Here is a 16,121-nt window from a genome sequence, read left to right on the forward strand (position 1 = left end):
TATTTAAGTCATATTTTTGTATTTTAGAGCACAAACGCAAGCATATTTCCGAACACAAATCCAGTATTTTTTTCGTGAAAAATCAAAATGCACCCTTGACACTCACTCACTGTAAACACTGACTGGGGAATGTAGACCAAACGGAAGGATAACAGTCTCCTGCATGAGTTGTCAGTTAAAACAAGAATAAACATGATTGAATATTATTGATATAGAAAGCAGCAAGAACAATAAATACTTATGAATTTTTTGTCAAGTGTGCATTTTGACTTTTCTTGCCTTCTGCTGATAGCGGCATTATTCACTAGTGCTGCTGTAGGTGTGATAAGACAGTGAATCGCAACTAGAAGAAATAAACTATTCCCAAGGTATACTAAAGGAGTAACTATTTCCAAAATTTCATATTTTCTTTTATCCAAACCCATTGGAATTATTGGACAGTGAAATATGACAAATTGACATAATTCTCCAACTTTACGATGTTTTCAGGCCTTTGGGAGCAGCTACAGGTTTGCAATTTTTTTAGTATAAACTTATAACCCCGGACTACATGCACACACAAATTTAGACCTCTACGTCAGTTGCTTCCTCTTCTCAAACATGTTTTCAATGTCCAAAAATGTTGCTACTATAGGCCCTGGTTTCACCCCTTTTAAGTGGTTTTAGGCAAAAATATTAAGAGTACAAAGTTTTAGCTCTTCACAAGTTGGGGACTTCCAGAATTTTCAATGTGGTAGGACCAATCATACTGAGATACTCAGAACAACGTAAACGCCTGAAATCAAGAAAACGCAAAATGGCGGCAGCCGATGCGTCGCCATGCGATGTAGAAAATAATTAATTGTGGTTTTGAAGTACTCTTATATAGGATAAACATTCATGAAAATATTAGTTTTTTGGAGATGGTTGAGCGGCACATGCTTGATCATTTAGAAGGATTGACTCTATAGGTATATTATAGGCAATCTCTACTGTGTATAATAATAATAATAATAATAATAATAATAATAATAATAATAATAATAATAATAATAATAATAATAATACATCTTTGGCTTAAGTGTGGAAACTATCATCGTGCGTCTCTTCCCTTCCTTTTGAGAAAATCATGTGTACATAGAAAACGTCTAGATTATAACTAACTTGTAAACACATAATTAACTATTATAAGCAGTTTCCCGCAAAACATAAGCTTTACTTTTTAGAAATTAATGTATCATTAAAGATATATAGCTATGTAGTCTGAACTCCGAAAACACCAACTTAGTCTTTGGCGAATATCTGAAAGCTAGTGAGTTCATTCTGTATTATTGATGAGAAGTTATGAGATGGAATCCATGGTTGAACTTATCATACGATAAATAAAATATTACAAACCTGCAAACATATATTTATAACTGCGTGATTGTTTTCACTTTTAAATCATATTTTAATTTGGTAATCCAAATGCTTCATGATTCCATAAATATATCTGATAATTGCTCCTTCTGTTGCAATAGATTATATCAATTATTACCACAATCTATTTATTGTAGAAAATAGGCACTCATACAAGAGTAACCATCAATCACGTGAACGCAAAACTTAATAGACTCTATTAACGTATGAAAAAATCTTAATATTTATTTATTAACGAACAACTATATCAGGAGAAGAACGACGTAAATTACCTTGGATATATTTTGTTACATAAATAAATGGCAACATGTACTTTGACTTCTCGGACATGATACTATGTTTAAACTGTGCCAAATCAACAGAGAAATAAAATTAGGGCATTATCTTCTGCCTTTTAAGTAGACGGTGAAGAGATGTTATTTATAGAATGATTGTTGTAGGTTACAGGACAAAGTAATATAAACCTCACCTCTTCTGCCCTCTTCGTGGACTGAGTCTCAATTTTCTTTTTCAATTACACACAGCAAGGCCATCACCTGCATTTGTTTCACATACATACCCAAGCATACATCACAGGCTAATTGGCACACCTCATGCACATAGCCTCCTCTTGAAGAGCACCGGTTAAATGGAAAACATACAGCCTGCAATTGACATTTGACAGAAAACAGGCAAGAAAAAATATTTTTAAAGAACAACAGAAACTCATTAATGCCCGTACACACGATATAATATTAAACACATTTATAGAAAGAGAAAAAATCTTAAGCGTAGAGATAATACACATATATCTGTAAAAAGTACAAAATTAATTGAAAATAAATGTACAGATACGTAGTTCACATGTTAACATCAATTCAACTCTAAAATAACTTACAAATTTAGGAATTTAGTATAACAGAGGTTTAAAATTTAGTTAGACTTATCTTCTACATATATCAAATGCAGGAACATATGACATATACTCTATTTTCATACAAAAATGAATGAAAAAGATATCCATGCAAAGAGGCGTGCTGATGAAACACCAATCATAATGACTGAGATTTCTTATATGGACTGACAGTTTAAATATTAGAAAATACAGTTATAATTTTGGTTGTCTATTCTTACGTAGCAATTGGCATACTCAATACTTCATGTAAACCATAAAAGGAAATAATTATATTTGTACTATAAGAAAATATTTTTTCTTATATCAAGAAAGCTATGTTTTACCTTATTGCTGTATTTTGCTGATAATGTAGCTATAATAACGCTCTTATGTGTTAATGTGATAGTTCAATAATCATAAGAATAAATGTCACGAATGGAAAACATGCTTCCGTAGTCTCTCTGCTAACGCCCTCATGTGGTTTCGAAACCTAGAAAGATACTATTTTATTATTTTTAAAGTTTACTCAATATTATGTGGTTCGATTCTAGATGTGGGTACACCATATTTAGTATTTACCCAGAAGTATGAGTCAAGTATGGGGCTACTTGAATTGTGAGGTGACCAGATTCAGTCTACGAAGCTAGAATTGATGGCGATGGGAGCTGATGAACTGACCAGTGCAAACAAACAAAAGAAATCAATATATTATTCGTATTACATACTGTAATCAAAATGTTTCCATTTACTAAGAAAATCCTGGCTTGTTATTTTGAGTAGATTACGTAATTGGGAACTACTTCTGTCCTATATACTTACATTTCTTAAGATGACTGACCATCTTGACACAACACCCCTTGCATTCTTTAATTTGTGGCTGATCTTCAGGTAATGCGGTAAAATTAAACGGATCTCCGCATCTGGGATCCTTCCAGCTATTGCACTCGTAACACATAATAGGACGATCTGAAAATAGGATTCTTATTAGTCCATAATACGAATTTATAATATAATTTTTCAAGATTATAATTTACAATCCATTATCAAATTTCCACTTAAATTCCTCTCATTTAAATAACATAAATTAATTGGAAAGTGAACTTGCCACAATACATTAATATGGCAGTGTTAGACTAGGTAATTGTCAATCAGTTCTCAATAAGAAATTCATACTGAGTTATTGAAAATTGAGCGAAATTAATTTGTTTTTCTTTTAAAGTTAATCTATGCTTCCAAAGCAGCCATTTATTATGAGAAAGCTATACTGTCCAACCTTAATAAATTTGCTTTCGAAATTTACATCATTAGCATATATTTAGTACAATAATCTCTGTTACTTGTGGATCGTGATATTTCACTGGTAACTGCAAATAATCTATAACACATCCCAAGAAACTTATCACAAAAGAGAGCTTTGCGATTGAAAGGAGGAAATCTCTCTCGAGTGCAAAATTGAGTGTTTTTCTGACAGCCATGCTGTTATTTTGAGTATTTCTCAAAGTAACGTGACATTTTTGTAACAATATCGAAACCAATAGGGAGACTCTTGGTCACGAATATAGTGTAAATAGATGGCATCTGTTAAGAGATTCAAGTAAAATTATTCGCAAAGCAGTACTTCTCCACAATGGAAACAAATTTCCTTCTTTTCCGATTGCTCATGCAGGTAAAGTTAAGGAATTGTAAGACTTTTTACCTGCTTCTCACATTCATCAAACTAGAAAGAAACAAATGTAATACATATGCAGATCTAAAGATAATTGTAATTCTACTTGGCATGCTGCTGGGGTACACAAACTATGACTGCCTTATATGCGAGTGGAACAGTAGGGACACAAAGAACAGCATTATTGTGGGAGAATGGCCTGCTTGGAATGAACTGCTGCCTGGACATAAAAATGTGGTGAACATTCCTCTTGTTGACCTTAAAAATGTGTATCAACCCCCCACAGCACATTAGATTGGGTCTTACCAAAAACTTTGTTAAAGCCATGGACCAAATATCACGCGGACTCATATATTTGGAAGAGAAGTTCCCAAAAATCAGTGATGTTAAAGTAAAGGAAGGAATATTTATATGATCATTGATATTTGGTTGATATCATTCAGGCACGTAGCCAGGATTTCGGAAAGCGGGGGCCCCATGACATAAAATACTGTGTCACCACATCAGGGCTCGTGCATTCTAAACAATTTTACTGGAATATATGTTGGTTCGTTTAGTCATGATGTCGTAATAAGCGTGGGGGGGGGGGAAGACATGAAATACTGAAGACCCAAGACGTCGATCAATCTAAACTACTTTACTATCAACATATATTGGTTTGTTAGGAGAATAAAATGAGGATATGTTAGTACGTATTTTAATAACAAACTATGAAGAAATCTCGGGTAAAAGAATATAAAAAGGCATTGAAAAAGATTTTACAATATCTGCGTTTCATTCTCTGATGAATCAAATGTTAACAGAACTTTCTTTCCACATAGCCTATTTGTTTTCATTACTCCGTCAACTAAGGAGCAGTAGAAAACTCTTCCTGAAATAACATGTTCGATACTGCAGAGAGACGGTGACGAAAAATTACAAGAAATGTCCACACTTTTACAGAACGGCATTATGCTTTCGAAAGATTGAAATTTTCCTGACTAGTGGCAGAAATTATGAGAATTCCGTAACTTTTCTAGAAATTTCAGATTCCCTGAGACCCTTACTTTTCCAAGATATCCCGCTGATTCGCCACCATGGATTGCAAATAATACAAATCTCCTCATAAGAAAGAGTAACCAAAAGCTTGCTGTAGCTTTTTATTTTTAACGCCGATTCTTTTTTTATTTGTTTCTTTTTGTTTCATCCTTCCATAATTTTTTTCATTTCTGGTATCGAAGGGGGGTCCGGACTCTCCTTGGCTACGTGCCTGTATCATTGATAAGATCATTGATCGTACAACAATAATATTTCTATTATTCAATATTGTAAACACTTGTTAACAAAAATTAAAATCTTGCAAATGTATATTGGACGAATGCATTCCCGTTATTTTGGCTACGTAGATTGACTTGTTCTGTTAGAAGTTCTCCATAGCTTAACAAACATAAATTTAAATTGATTGTTTTTGTAAAAGGAGATCTGTGTCACAGTTTTGGAACTTCTGAGTTACTTTTTCACCCTTCCTGGGGTAGATGCATGCACTATAACATGTCCAAACAAGAACGTGGTATCTCAGTGTACTTTTTCGTTCATTTACGTACGATTGGTAAAAGATTGTACTCGTTCGTCGGGAAGCGTTTTTCACATTGTACGAATAGTAACTTTACGTTTCTCACATTTTCCTCAAGCGCTGATCAGAAAGTGCTATTGACCACGGTACTTTTGTTCCCTTGAAATATATAGTTTTAATCATAAGTTAACCTTCTATATTCCCGGTCAAGTGTCGCGGCAACCCTCACTTCACTGCCGCAAATGGATTCAAACCACCTTATCCTTCACTAAATAAAGTAAAAGACTATATATGTTAATTTCCACCTCTGTTAGTATTCATTTTATGTAAATCAGAAATTTCAAGATAATGTAATCAGTTACTATATCTGAGAGGAAAAACATAATGTAAAGGTAGAAAAGATAGAAATAATGCGAGTCAAAACGATTAGAGTAGTATTAATTAAAATTACCTTAATTGTATATTGGACTAAACTAGCGAAATAAATATTTCTCTCCGTTTATAATGAAAGGCTGTGAGAATAACTAAAAGGCGCTTCCCTATATAGCTCTCAAACATTTATATGAGATACTCATTGGTAATATGCGATATGAAATTCATTCCAATTTTGTTTCCCTGTATGTTTTGGACTAATGTTCAATCATGTTTGGTTATTTGGTGTTTAGTGTCCCGTTGAGCACCGAGGCTATATAAAATTAAGACTTATAGCTTAACTGGGATCTAGCCATATGAGCTCCCGCCGAAGAATCGATCCCAGACCTCCCTCGCCGAAAACACATAGCCACGAGAGAGTTCAATCTTCAATCATCAATAGGCCCACAAGTATAGATCTTCGGACCACTGAACAACAATGTAATTCATTTTGTAATTACGATATGAAAACATGCATATTATTACAGTTAACATGACTTTATGCATCGAGGCTAAGAGAGAGGTTGAGGATGATAATGAATAAAGTAGTGGAATAAAGGAAGTGGGGAAAAGAGGAGAACCGCAAGGAAACCCACTCACACCTAAAGCCAACCATATTTGAGAGAAAGATGTTATTGTGTTCTATAAGCCACTGAAGTCTATTAAACAGAGGTTGTTTGAATATCTTCAAAGAGCCCGGTGTTAAAGCAAAACACGTATAGCTATTGATGTGGGTTTGCTCTTTCTTTATTGTATTATTATGTCATGAAGGATAAAGCAGATGGTGGTGATAGAAATTAATGAAATGGCGAAATGAAGAAAGTGGGAGAAAACGGTAGAACCCCCAGAAAACTCACGCATAGTGTTTGTCCACCACAAAATCCATTTCACGTGACCTGGAATTGAAACAGGAACCCCATACACTAGAGGCGAACATGATAGAAGATAATATAATTATTTGAGTAATTTTCTGAAGAATACAAACTATTACTTAGTACACTAACCATTGTTCCTAAAGTCATCTTCGGTTTTGCTCAGTTTGTCCTCTAAGCCAAGAAAATCATAATCGAATTGACATTTATTCTTTCAGAATGTAAAACGTACAAACAACAAAAACAACTTCATCAAAGGATATTCTCTAATATGTAAGTACTGAGTAATTAAGCAGATTAGGTATACTTTAATTTACCTTTACATTCAGGTATAATTTTTACTTTCAAAATATTTTCCAAACTGGAAATTTGGGCTTGTTACTGATGAACAAGCAAACTTCAAAATTTCTCAAAACAAAATAAACTATTGACCTGAAAAAAATATTGGCTCTTCAAATGTCCGTTCGTCGTCCGCCTTTCCGATTATCAGTATCTTCCGCCATAACTTGTGAGATCAGTTGATCAGAATGTTACAAATTTCCCACAATTTAAATTGTTATTATGTTTTTCAGCCAATATTATTTGCGTCTCTCCTGGAAATTTGAGACAAGACGAAGTAGGGATATATTTCGCAGAGGCCGCAGTATCTCCGTGAAAGAGCATTCACCTTTGGTGTATGTTGTTCCTGGTTCGATTCCAGATCGCGCCAAGTGAACTTCGTGATTGACAAACACCATATGCATAGGTTTTCTTGGGGTTCTCCCGTTTCCTACCACTTTCTTCATTCCACCCCCATTCATTTCTCATCATCACCGTCTCCTTTAGTCTAGCCAGCATAACTATGGGGCGTAAGACTGAAATATTTCATTTTCATTTCATATTTCCGAGATAAGACATTATTTTCAATAGACAATGTAAAAAAACTAGTAAGTCTCATACGTGTTGTCCCGTTTCTTGAGGATCACTATTATATATATTACAGATATATATATATATATATATATATATATATATATATATATATATATATATATATATATATATATATATATATATATATTACAGAGAGAGAGAGGAAACTCACCAAATTCGGACTCCCCGTAATAACTGACATGAAAGCCACAAAGTATCAAAATAACACAAAACTTGATTTTGCAAATGTGATACAAATCTCTGAACAATAGAAAAAGCACAGGATACACTAAGTCAAACGAAAAACAAAAACAGAAAACAAGATCAAACCTCATTAATCATCCCTTTTACGACAGAAATTACAAATGTATATCCCGCGGTAATTTCTTGTTTACGCATCGTGTATCCACAAAGCACACATTGCACATTGTATCCAAATCCATTCCTACAATCCATGGAGAACTTCTCCCCACATAAGAAGCACTCAGCATAATTCTCGTTTGGCACTCCTGGTTGTGAAATATCGAAGTCGCTGTCTACACTAGAAATGAACGAAACGTGACCACTCTCAGAACTGTCGTCTTCCCGATCATGAATTGTGCAAGTAAGATCTCTAATTCATTGCTACATCCTCAATGGCGTTGTCTTGATAAGTTTTGTTCTCTTGGGCGAAGGTTTCTTTACCTTTCCCTTAGAGCTCGCCACAGATTGAAGTAGACCATGTTTGTATGGACAAGATGTTATGGCAAAGGTTGATTTTGCCTTCTGAAACAATATGTACGATGGAATCAGTAACAGGTTGCAATACTTCATTGACAATAAGGAATGTCTTGTACAGCGGGGGACACTTCTAAATGGTACAGCCATATGGAGATTTACGGCTAAGGTGTACCATTTAGAAGTGTCCCCCGCTGTACAAAGAAATCAGGGGTCCCCCTGTTGTTTGCATTTCACTCGACATTTAACCAGTTTCAACTGTATGTGCTACCGAAAAACCAGCATAGTTACAAAGAATAGTACTTCATAAAGATTAAAGTGTACAAAGTCTGTCCACTAACCCCCTAAAACTTTCCCAAATGACAGGTTTTTGCACTGACGTCAAAACTTCTCTCCACACCAAAACAAAGAATGCCTCAACTTTGCGGGTGTTAATTGCTGTTTGGTGCTCTATCCGTCAAAACGTAACGATTATGCCTTTGTATTGGGTTCCTACCCATTCCAACAGGCAGACCCACTTGTCTTGCTAAATAAACGGTGAGTGCGACTTAGGATAAGGGGCCGAATATGGTGACTTTCCTTTTTCTCTCTCTTTTCATATATATATATATATATATATATATATATATATATATATATATATATATATATAGGTAGATTAGATAGATAGATAGATATGACAAGGGCGTGAGAAGAGGAGTTTTAGTTGAGAAGTTTTTTTTTTTTTCAGAAAACTTCGTTTGTCCAGAAATAAGCAGAGACACACGTATAGATAGATGTCATAACAAAACAGATTATAATCATTACCAAATATGTTGACTTTATGTAGAACATAAATTCACTCAGAAGTATTTGTTTCTGGGATGATAATCCTTCGATATCCTTAAATTAAATTATCATCATCATAGGTATTCTGTCATTATAGACAGATCACTTGCCGCAACCAGGAGGCTTTCATGCATCAGTCTTCAGTTAAACTCTTCCTCTTAATCAACCATTTTTGTTTTAATACCATCACTTAACTGTTTCCTTTTTCGGAACCCCCTACTTTTTCCTGCCACTATACTTTCTATCATATCCCTCATGATTAAATCATATGATCGATTCCAAATACAATATATTTGTAAAACGAATCAACACTTATTTATAACTCAAAGGCATTGTTTATTAGTTTGAACCTTATGTGAAAATACGTTTCACTTCCAATCCAAGGCTTTTACAATTATACCAATGGCGAAATAATAGGAACAAGAAAAGCATTCAAATGTCTAGACTTCTTAACGTAGAATTATGTACTTTTGAGTTACAGGCGAACACTTATAACTATTGTTTCACACAAATGACACTTTTATATGAAGCAAGGTGTATTTCTTGGTGTGTATGATTTCATTGAATAACTATTTTAATGTTGTATTTTTTCTGACTTGTCTCACGTGTTGCTAGATTATTTTGTCCTTATTTCGTAATTTTACTCGAGAGAAAACACTTCTTCCTATCGTTGACTGGAACCCCCGATATTTCGCTTTATCACTTTAGTTGTTTTATTATTTTATTACTGACTATCTGTTCCGTTGATATTATGACTGATTTACTGGATTATATAGGAAGACTGCTAAAGAAGTTTGCTGTTCGCGTATTTCGATTGAAAATTTCCTCTGCTTCATATACACTACAAAAAAATACAGAAATTACTTTTACACACAGTAGGACACTATATATTACCGACACTCTTTGAACATCTGTGTTGTCCAATATGTCCTAGATTTATGTACAAAATGTGCAAACTGTATGTCATTACTTAGTTTTTAAACTGTTTGCCGAGAAGAAGTGTTTTAAATATCTCATACTAGATACTGTTTACGGAGAATGAACGGTTTTGAACAAGTGAAGCACACTTTTTAAGCACACACTTGATATATTTCCCCCTCAACATCTGTACTAAAAGTATTTCAATGCTGTTTTATTTTTAACAGTGTACATATAAACTAAAGCTCAGAAACAAATATTAGTAATTATGCTGTAGTTAGTAAAGTATAATAATTTCATGACATAAAACACTGGATAGATTTTGCGTTAAATAATAATGCATCAAAATGAGAGCTAAAAATACAATGTAAAAATACAATTACACTCTTCAAAAAAATGCCAAATGGGAGAGAAGCCACGAAAGATAATCTGACCATTATAAACACCGTAGCAGTAAGTAAATATTGTGACAGAAGAAACCTACAATATTCAAATGTAGTTCATGTGCTCTTAGTGCCTTTCATAACTACACCCCGTGTGCAATTTGATGATTAAATATTGTGAGTGGTCTCAGTTTTTTCCATATGTATTGTAGAATAAGAAAAGCGATGATGACATCTGAGATCCGCGACTAACAAATATGGCAGCCGTTCCAAGATGGCGGACGAATGACATGTTTATTTGTCTCTATCTTGGTTATTTTTCCTCCGATTTCGATCATCTTTTTTTTAAACGAAAAAGTCTTTAGTAGCTCTATACTTTTATTTATTACGACATTTCTTCTATCTACTTTAGTTTTTACGCAAAATACAAAATTCATGCTTTTGGTATATTTTTTTGTACTTTTTTTTCATTATTCTTGCAAGAGAAGTTTGGGATGAGATTAAACTAACTATGAATATGTTGAAATCAGTTTTATTGGAAACTTAAGATGTACGAGATGTGATGGTAAGGGTCTTGGACTCTCCACCGGCAAACATGGTGGCCATTTCAAGATGGCGGACGGACAAAATTTAAATCCATCTCTGTCTCGTTTATTTTTCATCCGGTTTCGGTTATCTTTTTTTTAAACGAAAAGTTTTAGCAGTTCTACTCTTTTGTTTGCTACAATTTTTCTACTATCTGCTTTAATTGTATCCAAAATAAAATAAAACGAGTATAGAACTATATAAAACTAAGTCTACAGTTAACATTTTGAATATCTCTTAGTACAGGAATAGAAAGAAAGAAGCTTTATAGTCTTAAGACAGGGCAAAGGAAACTTATTACTAAATGATACATATGTTAGTGCATAATTATTATCGGTGTAGAATTACTATATATTATGTACAGTACCTACATGTTAAAAATTGTCAAACTTGAAACTGAATGAAAAGTTCAACTTCAGAAAGCATAGAATCTACGATGTCACTGTCATCATAATCCACTTCATCAAGGTTTGCAACATTGTCACATTTATCAGTCTCCGCCGAGCATGAGCACATTTCAGTACATGGTACATCATTTTGCACACACTTGCAGGATGCTAGACACCGTAACTTGACACAGAAACAGTGTACTGACGAAAGTAGTTCTTGAGGAGCACAAGGCATGTCACACATGACAGGTAGGTATTCATTTTCTTTTACCATTAAGCCACAATCAGAAGTTGTGGAACATTATGTTGTGGAATGTGAGCTCTTAGCTATATCATCGCTTGATAATGAGCTCTTCTTATAGCCAGGTGAAGGTCAGCTTGAGTCGGAGGCATATTTGATCCCTGAACTTGGTTTTTGGTAAATAACCACCATCTCAGCTCACTCAAGGTTTTAATGTTTAATTTTGGCATGTACACTGAACATATGTACTCTTCAAGTGCAGTGTATGTTTCATTCTCGATAATATCTGTTTGACCTAATGAGGCAACAACTTTGAAAATATTGTCGCTAGCATTTATGAAGCTCTTCCAAAAACTGGTTTTTAATTTATACTGAAGAAACGAGTTGTGTCACATCCAGAAAGAGAATGCATTCCCAGTAAAGCTTCAGCTTTTTCTCACCTAAGGCTTGATATATTAAATCTATACGAATCGTGCACTTCTGAGAACCAGTTAAAACAAATGTGGTATCAGACAATTCTGGACATTTAGTGATCGCCAGTACAAGAATATCAGTATCTGGTGAAAAAATTGTTAATTTTTTAGCTCCTCTTTGGGTTGCAAGAATTGCGTGGAGGATCAACTTTGTATCAGTTTCTCCTCGTAAAATGCTGAGATCTTCTGCCAGTGATTTGTTTGACTTGACTTCGCCACGGAAAGAAAGAATAACAGTTCTTTTTTAAAAAAAATGACTAGACTTTTTGAGCAAAATCTAACTTAATACAACAGGAAGTAAGTCCTTATCTTAATAACGAGATAAAAGTTTTTTCATGGTGACATGTTTCATATTCATTTTTTCTTCAACCTTGTACATAACAAGTGTGTTACCACGCTGCTGTTTTTCTCTGGTGGCATTTTTTAGTGAATTCTCAATGTAAGTATCAAATACGATATGTATTTCTGCGTATTCGTTGTACTTGCCTAAAATTTTATTGCTGAATTGATCTGCCAAATGAGCAACAGTTTGTGTATCTTTTGAAGGTATCAATGTATGTAATTCTGCCATACCATCTGTAATTTCAGTTCCAGAGTCAGTAGATTCTACTTTGCATCTTTGCTGGTTATTGAAGAAGGATTGGGAATCTCTGTTGCAACTTTCTTTGTACGTACAAAGTTCATCCAAATTGTTCATCAGCTTACTTTGGGATTGAGTTACGTATATTGTTCCATCACTTGCAAACATGGATTTTGGGACTGCTGTTACCTTACACTTTCCGATAATTTCTTAGAAATTTATGTCAGGACTCGAACGACAAAGAACGACAAGACGATTAAACAGCTTTTTGTCATCCTTTATTTCTAGAATACCTTCTTTACTTGGAACTTGTACTTTTTTTACCATTATTTTCCACAATTTTAGTTTTCTGTGTGAAAAGGGATTCCAGAAATTCTTTGTTCCAATAATTCGTTCACTAAAAAATCTTTGGTATTCTTGTAAACCAAGGTCTGGCATGTTGGATATATCAGGTTTCACATCAGGTGGTGCAATAGTCATTGTGACAATATTAAGCAGTTTTTCCCTATCACAGGTGAAAGAATTGACATGGATTTTCAAACATTCAATCATACCAATGACATTTTTCTTATAACGACATGATGCAACACAGTTTGCTTCATGATGGTCTTCAGGCTTTTTCGGTTCACTTGGTTTCATGCCTAGAGCACATATCTTTGTTAGCTCTGGACTTGTTAGAAAAAAATTCATTAACGTTTCCTTATTTTGAGTTATTCCGACAAGCCCTATTTGACCATAATAGGGGAATGCTGCTCAGTAGATACACATAAGATCTATTTTATGGCAATGTTGCTTTGAAATAAACATCCTGTATTTTATAACGGAAGTACAAAAATACTTTAAAAATTACGAAATTCTGATCAGAAAGACATGGCTCAATCATAAAAGCAAACTAAATATTTTAATGGTAATGCTATCAATGCTTGCCAATTAAAGGGTTAAAAAAAGATAATCGAAAATGGATGAAAAATAAACGAGACAGAGATGGGTTTAAATTTCTTCCCTCTACCATCTTGAAATGGCCACCATGTTGGCAGTGGAGAGTCCAAGACCTTCACCATCACATCTCGTACATCTTCAGTATCCAATAAAGCTGATTTCTCTATATTCGCAGTTAGTTTAATCTCATCCCAAACTTCTCTTGCAACAATATTGAAAAAAGTACAAAAAATGACCAAAAACATGGATTTTGCATTTTGGGTAGAAACTAAAGTAGATAGAACAATGTCGTAATAAATAAAAGTATAGAGCTTAAAAAAAAGACCGAAATCGGATGCAAAATAACCGAGAAAGAGGCAATAAAAATTTCATTCGTCTGCCATCTTGAAATGGCCGCCATATTTGCCAGTCGCGGGTCCCAGATGTCTATCATCGTTTTCCTTATTCTACAATGCATAACGAAAACAATGAGACGACTCACAATACTTAATCAGAAAAATGCACACGGACTAAGAATATTGGTAGTTAGAAAACCCACCATTTCGTAAAAAAGAAAACTAAAATATTCTTAAATTAATCATGCTTCATGATTAGATTAATATTAGAATCATTGTACTCGAATATGTTATTTTTTCCTTTCTTCAATACCCACAATTGTCCTACAGTTTTATTCGACCACGTCACTTAAATTCTTTTGGATAGAAATTGTTTTAATGCAATAAATTGTGTTCCCAATTGCAGTGAATATTGCAAAAGCAAAAAGACACGGATAGAGCGAGTTGTTTGATTTTGTACAAATTTTCTAACACTAAATACTGGTTAAATAGATTTTTGGAGCAACATTGGATGAACAGGTTATGCCATCCAGGCTAAAGGAGGAGGTGAGGATGAGAAATGAATGAAATGAAGAGGATATGGGAGAATCCCGAGAAAACCCACGCACACGGTGTATATCCATCACTATGCTCACATGGCGCAAGCGGGAATCGAACCAAAGACCCCATGTACCAGAGGTGAACGCTCTGCCACTGAGCCACCGCGGCCCCAGTGATACTGGATGAATTGTTCATTTAAAACATATACATTAAAATCATATTTAACCCTTTCCGGCACTTGGTTTTTTGGGCTATTTTTTAGGCTTTCAGTCAAGCAGCTACTGCATCGTCACTATTTATCCTAGAATCATGGTTCATACCTCATTCTCTTCAGAATGGCGCTGGATTTCAAATGATACCACTTCCATGCTCATACCATATACCAGGAGCGGGAAAAATGATGTCAAAGGGAAACTTTCCGAGGGAATTTTTTTTTCTCGCACTTTGGGCCCCTCTGGAGCGGCCCTGTGTGAACGTAGCCATATAACAAAAATCTGATAAATAGTACTTGGTATACTAAATGTGTGTGCCAACTTTCAAGTTTCTATCTTGAATACCAAGGGCGGCAGAAATTTTATCAGGAATTCCCACCATGCCCCAAATTACCGTAAAACACCATGATCTCAGGTAAAAAATTTCCTGAGACATCCCTAATTACCCTAGGGCCATGTTTTGCCCATCATTCTCTTCAGCTTAGAACTGCCTTTCAGGCGGTATGACTCACGTGTCTCCATCATGTATCTAAGGCGGGAAAATGAGGAAAAACGAGATTTTTTGGGTCTAAATATCCTTTTTTCAACTTTTAGCCCCCCTGGACCCCCCTGTTTTAACGGAGAGATCTGAAAAAATCTGGTAAATACTACTCGGTGGGCTGAATGTTTATGCACAATTCCAATTTTCCAGGTGCAAAACTAAGCCCGCCAAAAAAAAAAAAATATACCGACAATGTCCCGTATTCCCGTATACAGAGGGAAATTTTTAAACATTCCCTGAGACATCCCTAATTACCCTAGTGTCATGTTTCGCCCATCATTCTCTTCAAAATAGAACTGCCTTTCAGGCAATACCATTCACTTGTCCCCATTATGTATCTAAGGCGGGAAAATCCCGTGAAATGGATTTTTTGTTAAAAATTTCCCTTTTTCAAGGTTTAGCCCCTCTGTACCCCCCCTGTTTTAACGCAGAAATCTAAAAACATCTGGTAGATACTACTCGGTAGACTGAATGTTTGTGCACAATTTTAATCTTCTACGTGCAAAAATAAGCCCACAAAAAATAATACCGAAAATGTCCAAAATTCCCCTATACAGAAGTATATTTTGGTAAAAATTCCCTGACACTTCCCTAATTACCCTAGGGCCATGTGTCGCACATCATTCTCTTCAGAATAGAACTGCCTTTCAGGCGGTACCATTCACTTGTCTCCATTATGTATCTAAGGCGGGAAAATGAGGAAAAACGGGATTTTTTGGGTAAAAATATCCCTCTTTTCAACTTTTTGACCCTCT

At 34.7% G+C, this 16,121-nt stretch overlaps 1 protein-coding gene across 1 annotated transcript in view; it reads right to left on the minus strand.

Moving 5' to 3' along the window:
• The window catches only part of LOC145668036 (UPAR/Ly6 domain-containing protein qvr-like), a 72,861-nt gene that overhangs the window by 23,077 nt on the left and 33,663 nt on the right, over positions 1-16,121 (minus strand). Inside the window, exon 3 of the mRNA XM_081735505.1 lies at positions 3,092-3,238. Within this exon, the coding sequence (XP_081591631.1) occupies positions 3,092-3,238 (147 nt within the window). The remainder of the gene's footprint in view (positions 1-3,091; positions 3,239-16,121) is intronic.

Source organism: Thermobia domestica, chromosome 13, assembly GCF_964235325.1.
Source record: "Thermobia domestica chromosome 13, izTheDome1.hap1.1, whole genome shotgun sequence".
Classification (NCBI taxonomy): domain Eukaryota; kingdom Metazoa; phylum Arthropoda; class Insecta; order Zygentoma; family Lepismatidae; genus Thermobia; species Thermobia domestica.